General features: G+C 31.3%; 1 protein-coding gene across 1 annotated transcript in view; it reads left to right on the top strand.

The window, feature by feature from the left end:
• Positions 1–7,068, top strand: part of LOC105619980 (short transient receptor potential channel 4-like) — a 7,189-nt gene extending 121 nt beyond the window's left edge. The window contains exons 2-12 of the mRNA XM_012201493.1: positions 284–418; positions 2,206–2,517; positions 3,214–3,551; positions 3,715–3,910; positions 4,116–4,292; positions 4,640–4,910; positions 4,985–5,090; positions 5,244–5,545; positions 5,777–6,028; positions 6,114–6,229; positions 6,898–7,068. Of these exons, the coding sequence (XP_012056883.1) occupies positions 284–418; positions 2,206–2,517; positions 3,214–3,551; positions 3,715–3,910; positions 4,116–4,292; positions 4,640–4,910; positions 4,985–5,090; positions 5,244–5,545; positions 5,777–6,028; positions 6,114–6,229; positions 6,898–7,068 (2,376 nt within the window). The remainder of the gene's footprint in view (positions 1–283; positions 419–2,205; positions 2,518–3,213; positions 3,552–3,714; positions 3,911–4,115; positions 4,293–4,639; positions 4,911–4,984; positions 5,091–5,243; positions 5,546–5,776; positions 6,029–6,113; positions 6,230–6,897) is intronic.
• Positions 7,069–11,184: the final 4,116 nt, after the last annotated feature.

Here is an 11,184-nt window from a genome sequence, read left to right as displayed (position 1 = left end):
TAATAGTAATAATAGAGAACAACACGACCGAACGAAGGAAGGAACGTAACGTAAAGTAAGTAAGTAAGTAATAAGTAAGTAAGTAAAGAAGTATCTCTCTCTCTCTCTCTCTCTCTCTCTCTCTCTCTCTCTCTCTCTCTCTCGCTCTCTCTCCCCTCCCTCTCTTCCTCTCTTCCTATCAATCCCTCTTTCTCTTTATTTAACCTTTTTTAATGTAAAAAATATAAAAATATGATACGATACATATATCCTATAGATTTATTTTAAGGTTATTTTATTGCAGTCTGGTGTAGTATTTCCGCATTTGCAAGAACTTGAGAAAAGGTTTTTCGAAATTGTCGACGATGGAAGTGTTACTGAAGCTCGATTATTCTTGGAGCAACATCCAGATTTCAATATAAATGCCATCAATTTTCAAGTAAGTATATAAATTTCTAATTTCCCAATTTGAAGAAGTATAAAATATTAATATCAAAAAAAGATTACTGTATAAAGGTTATACAGATTATTGAGGAAATACATTTGTATGGAATCAAAAGTCTATGAAGTTATTTCCTGATTTGCAATTAACCACTAAAATTATCAATAATGATTCCAAATATTTTCAAAACAAAGAAGGAAATGAAGCAATTAAATACATATTATTATTTGCAAATACTGTTACCGATCAAATGTTTAATTATACCATGACGGAATGAGTTTTCCATAAATTATTAATCATTAGACTTCATCTATTTTCTATTTGATTTGTTGGACTACCCATGAAGCCATACAAATGGCAGCTTCAAACCAAACTCTTGAACAGCTCATAAAGATTTCCAAATTTATCTTTTTTGTCACTGACTCCATGATTTAAACGATACCGTCACTTATGTTAGGGTTCACCGAAAAGACACTGCGCGTCAAAAGGAAATATTTTTCGCAGGTTTGTCGATGTTCAGGTTACCTTTGTAGGTCATCTTTAAATCTTTTTTTTAAGAGCGCCTGATGCAATTTAAAATGGTCTATCGTTCTATCATTTTACTTGTTCTTTAATGCTTAGCAAAAAGAGAATCAAGAAAAATGGATTGCAATACGAATTAGTCACTTACTTTAATAGTAATTTACGTTATTGGAAGATATTAATGTATAATTTTTTATTAAAAAAAATTAATTTTTATTAAAACTTTCGAAGTTTTATATATAATATAAAATTTTTTATATAATCTAAAAATATTTATTTATATATCTTAAGGAGCGAATCCAACAGTTTTAAAATCTTTTACAAACTCGTGTGGTTTACTCCGTGCAAGAAACGGCGGAACCAATACAGGAAGAAGGGAGACAAAACGAAGAGAATGAAGGCGATGCGAAGTCCAGTTATCTCAGATCTTTACCCTATAGAGGAACATGTACCCCCCGTGGAATGTTTCCTCCATCCATTCGGTCAGCGCGGTAACCATCTGTGTGCCTCTCTCTTTCTCTCTGTCTCTTTGAGAGGGTTTCAGAAAAGCGACCAAACTTTCGTTTGACTTTGGGACCGAAATGCCGAAGCGGCACGAAGAGAGATGGCACGCGAATGGAAGAAGAGGAGAGAAAGAGAGCGGGGGAAGAGGGAGAAAGATAGAAGACAGAAGGGAACTCGATGGAAGAAAGAGAAAAATACACAGAGAGGAGGAAGCTGGGTGTTCTCCATGTATCTTCAGCTATATTTCAGACCGTCTTTTTACAAGACAATGGTTTCAACTGAGACCTGATAAAAATTATTCAAATGACTTGCCCCGTTATAAATTCTATATGGGAATTCTCTTAACATTGGAAGCTCTACTTGTGTGCCTTGGCGTGATCTATGATACATCAATAAACTTCCCGAATTTCGCCAATTTGTCCCATTATTCTCTGATAGAACATTTAAGTCCCTTTAAATTATTTTTTTTTAATAAAATAGAAACGTAATGTATAAAAAAGGTATATAAAAAATATAAAGTTAAAACATTCATAAAAGGATTATCACACGTTAAACCAATAGAACACACCTGTCATGTTACCAAGTGTTTTTGCTTACGATCCTTTACAAAAGAAAAATTGCAAAAACAAATGACAAACAAATATTTAGGACATAAAATCTGGCCGAGTCATGCATTAAAGGCAGCAGCTGTCTATTGTTAAGGGACAGCTAACAAGAACTTTTTGGCAACATATATCACGATCTGTTATTGTCGTTAGGCGTGTGGATGTATATGGATATTCCCAGGGGCTTGTCGAAAAGCCAAAATATCAGTGAATATTATTGTGACTGGTGTCGGCAACAACAATGGTGCTGGTCCATTGTTGGGGTCCTCTGTAAACGCACCGCAGATGGGCGAGAAACGTCGTCGAGCCATTCTTCCTACAAAAAGGGACACAACCGAGAAAAAGAGTGGAGCCGATAGTCTTCTAAAAGTCGATCTCACTACAGGAAGAGACCGTGACAAGAAAGAATTTCGAGAAAGTCCAGAAATTTTTCGGTCATTCAACCATTACGGCATACCGCTTTACGTTTTCTTATGCAAATCGTTATTTCCGCTACTTCGATTATCGACTTATTCGAATTATATAAGTAGCGGGACAATAGAAATGGAAAGAAAAAATAGTTTTGGAGAATCATCCATTGTATTTTGATTTACTTCTCTTTACTTTCAATTTTCTTTTCTAATTTATGAATAAGCGAACTTCCTTCGTCAGTTAATAAACTTAAGGTTCTTGAGTACTCACCATATTGAATCGTGATCATAAGTGAGAAATGTCACATTAATTTTTCTTGCCATTTGTAAAGAAAGACAATTTGAACAAAACGAAATAAGAATAGAATGAGAACGCTGTAAAACATTTATAAAAATGGGTCGAAACCATTCTTATTCCATCTGACTTATATTTACTGACTGACAGTCAGTAGGTAAATAGTCGAAAAAGTGGTGAAGTGAAAATAGGCTACGCATGCGCATTGAGTAAAAACTAGTAAATGCACTTTACGTGCTTTTTATAATTGTTTACTAATTATCAAAGGGGATAATGATAGTCTCAATTTATTTTTACAAGTGTTTTTTACAGCGGTCTCATTATTTCGTTTTATTCAAATTGTCTTTATTTATGTTATGCAAAAAATCAACATGTCGCTTATTTCTCGTTTATGACATCACGATTCAATATGGATGTTGAGTACTCAGGAGCCTTAATTGAATGCCTCATTTTCAGGGTGTGAGTGCGCTGCATATTGCTGTTAACGACAGAAATACAGCGATGGTTGAGTATCTGTTGTCTCATCCAGATATCGATCCGGGCGACACGCATCTACATGCAATCAGAGATAATCAAGTGAGAATCGCTGTGCTGATATTGAATAAGCTGAATGAATTGACACCGGGTCTCGAATATGCTGGTGTCACTCATAGCCCCGATTTCCCGGATGATACAACACCGCTCGCGGTGGCGGCACAATACGGGCGTTTCGAGATGATTGATATACTCAGATTCCGACGTCATATTTTGCAGAAACCACATCCGCCTAGTTGCAATTGCGATGAGGTTTGCAAGTACGATACCGTTTGAAAATAACATTTGCAACTTTAATTTATAAAATGTTTTCATTCAAGTCACGACTAGTTGAAAATATCGCAATTGAATAATTTATTAAATAATGAATAATTTATTAAATATTTCATTAAATATTTCATAAATTATTAATCTATTTCACAGACCAGAAAGGGAAAAGGGTGATATCGTGACTTTAGAAAAAATGAGATTGTTTATATATAGCGCAATATCGAATCCAATATACCTTTGTCAAACTGAAGAAGATCCCATCTTAAAAGCTTTTCAATTATCGGCCGAGTTTAGTAAGGAAGCTTCATTTGATAAAGAATTCTATCCTGATTATAAAGCATTGTCCAACGTTAGTGAATCTTATTCTTTATTCAAATTTATTGGATATTAATAATTATTAGCAAAATTATTCATTTAATTAAATAAGAAAGACAATCTGTATATAGAAGAATGATAAATTATTTATTATTAATATATTTCGATGATATCTGCGATATATCAAGATGTTATATTGCTTATAAAAAGTTAATAATTCACTTAGTTTTGTGATAAAGGAGGTGTCTCAATTCGCTACAGAGTTGATCGATTGTGCTCGTACCGCCGAAGAAGTTCAATGTATATTAAGACAAATCACTGGTTTTGGTCGTACCTCTAGTTTCGAATATCCCCGACTCTTACTAGCTTTGGATTACGAGCAGAAAACCTTTGTAGCTCATCCGAATGTACAACAGGTATCACAACAATATAATAATCGATATTTAAGCGAAGTCTTAACGTTGCTGTAGTTAGTTAGTACTAGATAATTAAAATTAAAAACTTTTTATTTTAAATGAAAAATCAAAATAATTTATGTTTTTATGTGTCTTTTTGCCTTAATTTTAATATTTCTTATCAGATTTTATAAAATTTATATAGTAAAATCAAAGCTTAATTTTATATAATACTTGCCTTTAAAAATAAATTTTTAAATACAGAACTATTTTAAAATAAAATACTTTGCAAACTCTCTCTCTTCTATCACGAAAGTTTTCGCAAATTAAGAAGTTCTGTCGAGAAGTTATATTTGATTTTCTTGCAGCTCGTCGAGAGCAAGTGGATTGACACGTGGCATGAATGGAAGGTTAGAAACCCGTTGCTCAAATGCTTGACGATAATTCCGCGGATTGGCATGCTACCAATCATGGCGTTTGTCATGTTACTCGCACCGAATTCGAAACAGGCCAAGTTCTATGAAATTCCGGTTAACAAATGTCTCTCCTCTGTGGCAAATTACTTGATATTTCTCACGTTCGTATTTTTGCAATCGCAAAGCGATAAAATCGAACAACTTCGTGGACCACCCAATACTGGTGCATGTCTAATTAACTCCGACTAAACTTAGATTTTGGTTAAATTTCTTTTTAAGTCAACTTATTTTCTTCAGGATACGAATGGGTTCTCGCTATTTACGTGATATCATACACAGCAGCATTCGTTCGACTCTGTATTGTGGACGGTCCGGTTAGATGCTTTAGAACGCGTACAAACTGGTAAGACGAGAATTAATTGATAATAATTAAATCTTGCACATAAAAATTCATATTGCAAATTTTATAATCTAATTAATATATAATTATGATCGTCTTTATATAAATATTATGATTATTTTTATATAAATTAAATATTCTTCCTATACAATGCAGGTATGAGCTTGTTATGATCATATTGTTCATTCTGACGTTTCTCTTCTGGATAGTTGCCGCATTCGATGTTAGAATAAATGGTCAACGTGATTTAGAAAGAAAATACTGGCACAAATACGATCCGACTTTAATAGCGGAAGGAATATTTTGTGTCGCAACAATCATGGCTTTTTTTAAATTGTTATTTATCTGCCAACTAGATTATGATCTAGGACCTTTGCAACTTTCTTTAGTTAAAATGATTAGAGATGTCGGTCATTTTGTTGCAATATTCGGTATCATTGTTATGGCATTTGCAATTGGTAAGATATGACACATATTGATCTATATAAAGTTTCTTTGTATCAATGGAATAGTTGCGAAATTTTATTTAGCAAATTATGCATAATTTTAAAGTAATATTATTCCAGAACTTTCTATATTAAAAAAATTAGTTTACAAATCTAATTAGTTTACAAAGAAAAGCAGCTTAACACCGATTTAAAAAATCCTTTTTTTTAAATCTGCTTTATAAACTTGAGACATTTCTTCAGGATTGTGTCACCTTTATCAATATTATAATGGAATGGTGCAAACTGATGACGAATCAAAACTAAAAACTGAGCAAGAAAGTTCTTTTGTCGATCTCAAATCTACTCTAAAGACTCTCTTTTGGGCTATTTTTTGCATGAGTCCTGTAGAAAGTGCCGACGTAATTATCGAAAATCTTCCAGGTGAAAGGGATTCAGAGACAATAATTAATTATCATAGCTTCACCGAATTTATCGGTTATCTTGCCTTTGCCAGTAAGTGCATTTACTATTTCATTGACACTCTACGAAAATATATTTTATAAATAACCGTCTTAATAATCTGCTTTTTATTTTTCAGGTTTTCAATTTATTTCCGTGGTAATCGTTTTGAATATGCTAATTGCGTGTATGGCGAATACTTTCATCAAAGTGACTGATAATGTCAATGTAGAGTGGATCTTTGGTCGTACTGAAGTTAGTGAAAATTTATAAATATTTTACATACATTCGACGTTTATTTTTCATATTGCAAAACAATTTTTTTTTCTAGCGAGCCATGTAAAAAATACAAAAAATAATATCTATGTAAAAAAGGCGAAAAATGAGAGAGACGTGTTAAGTTAAAATAATAAATTGTAGACCATGTCAATAGCATATGACCTATCACTCTACTTTTTCAGGCTTATGTCGATTTCATGCTTACAACAACGCTCCCACCTCCATTCTGCATTTTCTCAATTTTCACGGGATTGCAGCCAGTGATCGAGTACATAAAAATATTGATTAAACCACCACCTGGTAAACGGGCACGATGGGATTTTATAAATTGTTGTTACATAGTCAGTATATTTCCAAATATTTTCAGTATACTTTTTCATAAAGCTTCGCAATAAACTAAATTAAAATTAAAATACCTATGCTGATTTAATTCAATTAAAATACCAATGCTTATTAAATCAAATATCAAATTAAATTTTACAAAACGGAAGTATACATTGAATAATTTTTCGTTTCTCTTTTTGACATTTCATTCGTGTTTTATCCATTAATAAGCGTTACTGTTATTATAATAGATCAATTTATAATTAATAAATAAAAATAGAGGTGCGATTTATTTATTTAATATCCGTATTTTATTACAGGAGGATCTAGAAGAAAAAAAGGATGAAAAATTCGCAGAAGTTATGACACAACTGGTACAACGTTATCTCCGTCGACACGAAAAGAAAATGGAAGAAACGGATATACAAAAGTTGAGAAAGGAATTAAAAGAATTTAGCAACATTCTGAAGGAAGCGCTTAGTCCATCTTGAAAAAGATTTGATTTTCTCTAATATTCTAATATTTCTATTTATTTTTTCATATAAATTTTGTAATTCTTTGCACAGTACGTATCAGAAAGCATGATAAGACTTCAATATCTGTAATAAAGATTAATAGTTTTTATACTTTATTATAGGAAATAAGAAATATTCTTTATCAGTACCAAAAATAGAAGTAATTTATTTTCATAATGATTTTGTTTATGGAATTTAAATAAAACAAGCGAAAAATATCACTTATTAGACGGAGCCGTTTAATGTTCGGAAAATACATTTTCTTCGCATTTGCATTTTTTTCAAAATATCCTGAAGAGAACAGAGATTATTATACAATACATATATAGATAGACTTTGCACGTAATAGGAAGACATTGATAGTTTATGCCATTATGCAAAAGCAATTTCCTATAATGAGTGATTGTGAATTTATTTGCAGACAACTTCCAAGATGAGTTACATGTCGAAAAGGGTGAATTAACCTTTTCGGATAATCGAACAAAGAAAGACTCAAAATGACAAATTAAATTTACATTTCGAGACCGAGAAATTATTCTCAAGAATTTATCTTCACCCCTATCTTTATAATCTTCTGATGAATTATTTGCCACCTACCCTCTCTCTAGCAACTCTTATTAATAATTTGTGTGCGATACTTATGACAACGTAATTTACATGTTTCAGGCACAATTAACGAAGTGTATTATATGTAGTTTGGTGCGCCTGTAATCCGTCATTAAAAGACGTAATTGTTCAGCAATTTGTGCAACTTATTTCCATCGTAATCTCGTAATATTATGTTTTTCAATTTCTACTTCCAAGATATTCTTCCAACAAGATCTTCGGAGAACAAGAAATTCATACGTTTGCATAAATTTTCTTTTTTCTTTTGACGTGAAGAGAACTCATTCCTAAGATCTGAAGCAGCGTTTCAGCTCTGTATACATACAGCTAATTTTCCAGAGAGTATAATCTGCGGGAGCCATTCTGTTCTCAATCTAAATTCTAAATCTTAGCTATCATAGATTGAAAATATTTAACTGAGGATTTCGTTCGAGGGTAAACGTAAGTTTGTCGAAGGGAGATAGCGTGGTGCTGCTGAAAATTGTGATAACAGAAATATATTGAAAGAAATATATTGTCAAGCAAGCGACAAATATGATGTACGAGAAGAAATTTCATTCAGCTGAAGCGTAAAAAAGTTTCCGTTGCCAGTAAATATAGTGAGTATAGCAATAACATTATCAAGGAAATTAACTAGAAAGCTCTCGGTAATTTCAATATAACATCGATTAATCGAAAGCTTGATGACATTTCATGCAACGAACATTAATTATCTCGCCTATGCATCAATACAATGAGGATATTTCAAGGATACGATTAAAACATCACGAATAATTCACTGCTATAATACTGTATATATTGAGAAGAATATAATTTATTGATTAATTAAAAATAGATTATTTATCTATATGTAGTTCATTTTCAAACAAAAGTAAAAAGAAATTGTTCCTAATTTTGTTAATTATTTCAGAAAAACACTTAGTGATTTTTTTTTATATTTTCATCAATATAAATTGACATTTTATTTAAAGAGTTATTGTAATATAATAGTTAAATTTATATGTATTAATTTGATAAAAATAATAAACGTGTCAGAAAAACAAATAAAATTCTCAATAAATTAATGCATATAGAAATTTATACACGCCAAAAAGATTTAATATTTGGAAGGCATAAAACATTTAAGGGAAACAAATAGCAATCAAAAATATTCTTCAAACGTAATGGAAAAATAAATATTGCGCGAAAATAATCAATTCACTGAGAACAAAATGAATTATTCATACACTAAAAAGGTGAATTTTTTATCAAGGATTGTTACATACTATAAAGGGATGAGCGAAGCGAGAAGGGATGTGAGTGGGAGCAGCAGGAGTTCATGAGGATGCGCAGACAGAGTTACAATGGACTGTTCGCTGTCACAGTTTGCACGCAACACTCGCGCTGTAAACAACGTTATAGCAGAGATTTTTCTGTGATTGATATTAAAAATAAAATTAATTTTGTCTTCATACCGATTTTTCGTGAACGCTGCGATTATCTATCACGTGACTTCAATAAGGAAAAAATTTGACGAACTTATTTTTAGTTTAAATAACGCATCGAAGTTTTCTCATTGCTTTAAAAGCGTTATTTTGTAATTAGTATTAGTATCAATCTCATAGGAGTGTAAAAAAATTGCTTGTAAATTTGAAGAGGAAATTTATTGATTTATCCAATTTACAGTGATTGTTGGAAGTGACTACGAAGAATTCTACGAAATTTGAAAAATGATTATTGGAATGATGTATGGAACTCAAAGTTCTTTCCTTTACCGCGCAAAATCGTAATGCTGTTTTGATATCTAAATGCGAATTATTCAATGTCAGCCGATTCCTAAACGTTATATTGAAGTAAAATAGACCAAGTTGCTGACCAAGCTGTGTAGGATATGAGATCAGTAGGACGAGAGAATGCTATGAAATGTCAAGGAACGGAAATCCAAATGGTATTCAATTTGCCGAGTCTGAGGTGAATGGGAGCGAGACGAAGTTCAATGATGCGAAAATCGAATACTTCATATCTATGAATCGTTCTAAAGGGGGATGAAGAACCGAGAATCCCTTACGATATCATAAAAATATATAGGTAAGGGGAAAATCATTTGATTGATGATCGTTTTATTTTATATATACATACTTATACGACATATACATATGTCTGTACATATATTTATAGAACATATATGTATTACACATATAATTGCTGTATATGTATAATATATTATACATATAATCGCTAATTTCCTCGGATGAAAATTATGATTTTAATGCTAATAACAAAAATTACTGTTTATGCTTCTCTCGTTAATTTTAGTCGTTTTACTCTAGCATTAAAAGTAAATCCCCATTTCTTATATTCTCCGATAATTTCATCTGACATTATTAATCCCCATGACAGATAACTCGGATTAAAGTGGGTTGTTCCACCTCTCGGTAACTTTAGCTCACTATCTTACTCACTTACTCCCTTAATTATGCTCTCATTTTTTTTATTCTTTTGTTTATCTCGTAGGTAAATTACTACATAAGATGTTAATTTACACCTTATTATCATTTATACGACAATCATTTATCCGAAGATAGAACAACCGGCCTTTAGGGAGTGTCGAAATGAATATCTATAGTCACGACAATAATTTGAAAAAAAAATAAAAAGAAAAAATAAAAATAAAAAATAGACAATTAAAAAATCTATTAAAACACATACACAGAGATATCTATCGTATATTTATTGTATCTATTTTTACGTATATGACACAGAGTGTTTTAAAATAACACTGTTTGAGAATTAATAGGGAATGAAAAATGTAAACATTTTCTACGATTCATATCTAGAAATAATTAATAACAAAATGCTAATAACAAAAATTAAATGTAAAATAAAAATAACACTAATTATAATGTACAATCTTCAAGAAGATTGAATTATAGAATGAACACAAGTCATTTAAATGGACTTACATAATCTTTCCACAAATTTCATTTATTTTTATTATTCCGTCAAATTTTTTTATATTTGTTATATTTGCGCATACATTAATATTATTTTGATCTTGATTATTTTGAATATATTAAAATTATGTTTCTATACGTGCAAAAAGTTTCTTATAGTACAAATATGAAGCATCATCTTCAATCAATATGAAATTAGATCCTCTATATAAATTATTATCAAAGAAACATAAAGCTTGTCAGTTCCGAAGACAAGTATGCCATTTAGAGTGCTTTTACTGCCTCAAGGACCCAATATTTACGAATAGACTCAGCGGTTTTGCGAGGGTGGATTCATGTAAGAGAATGATGAATCGGAAGTCGTAAACGTGATATCTTTCACGAAGAAGATTTGACGTACTATGATATAATAAAAAGATGTCATATATTTTGTATATATTTTTCCTCTTACTTTACGTAAAATATATTTCGTATATATAAAAAAATGGCGATTTATATATCGCCTCCTCCTCCTCTCTCNCTCTCTCTCTCTCTCTCTCTCTCTCTCTCTCTC

Source organism: Atta cephalotes, assembly GCF_000143395.1.
Source record: "Atta cephalotes unplaced genomic scaffold scaffold00023, whole genome shotgun sequence".
Classification (NCBI taxonomy): domain Eukaryota; kingdom Metazoa; phylum Arthropoda; class Insecta; order Hymenoptera; family Formicidae; genus Atta; species Atta cephalotes.
The sequence above is the reverse complement of the archived record's forward strand: the minus strand, read 5'-3'. Positions and strand labels throughout refer to the sequence as shown.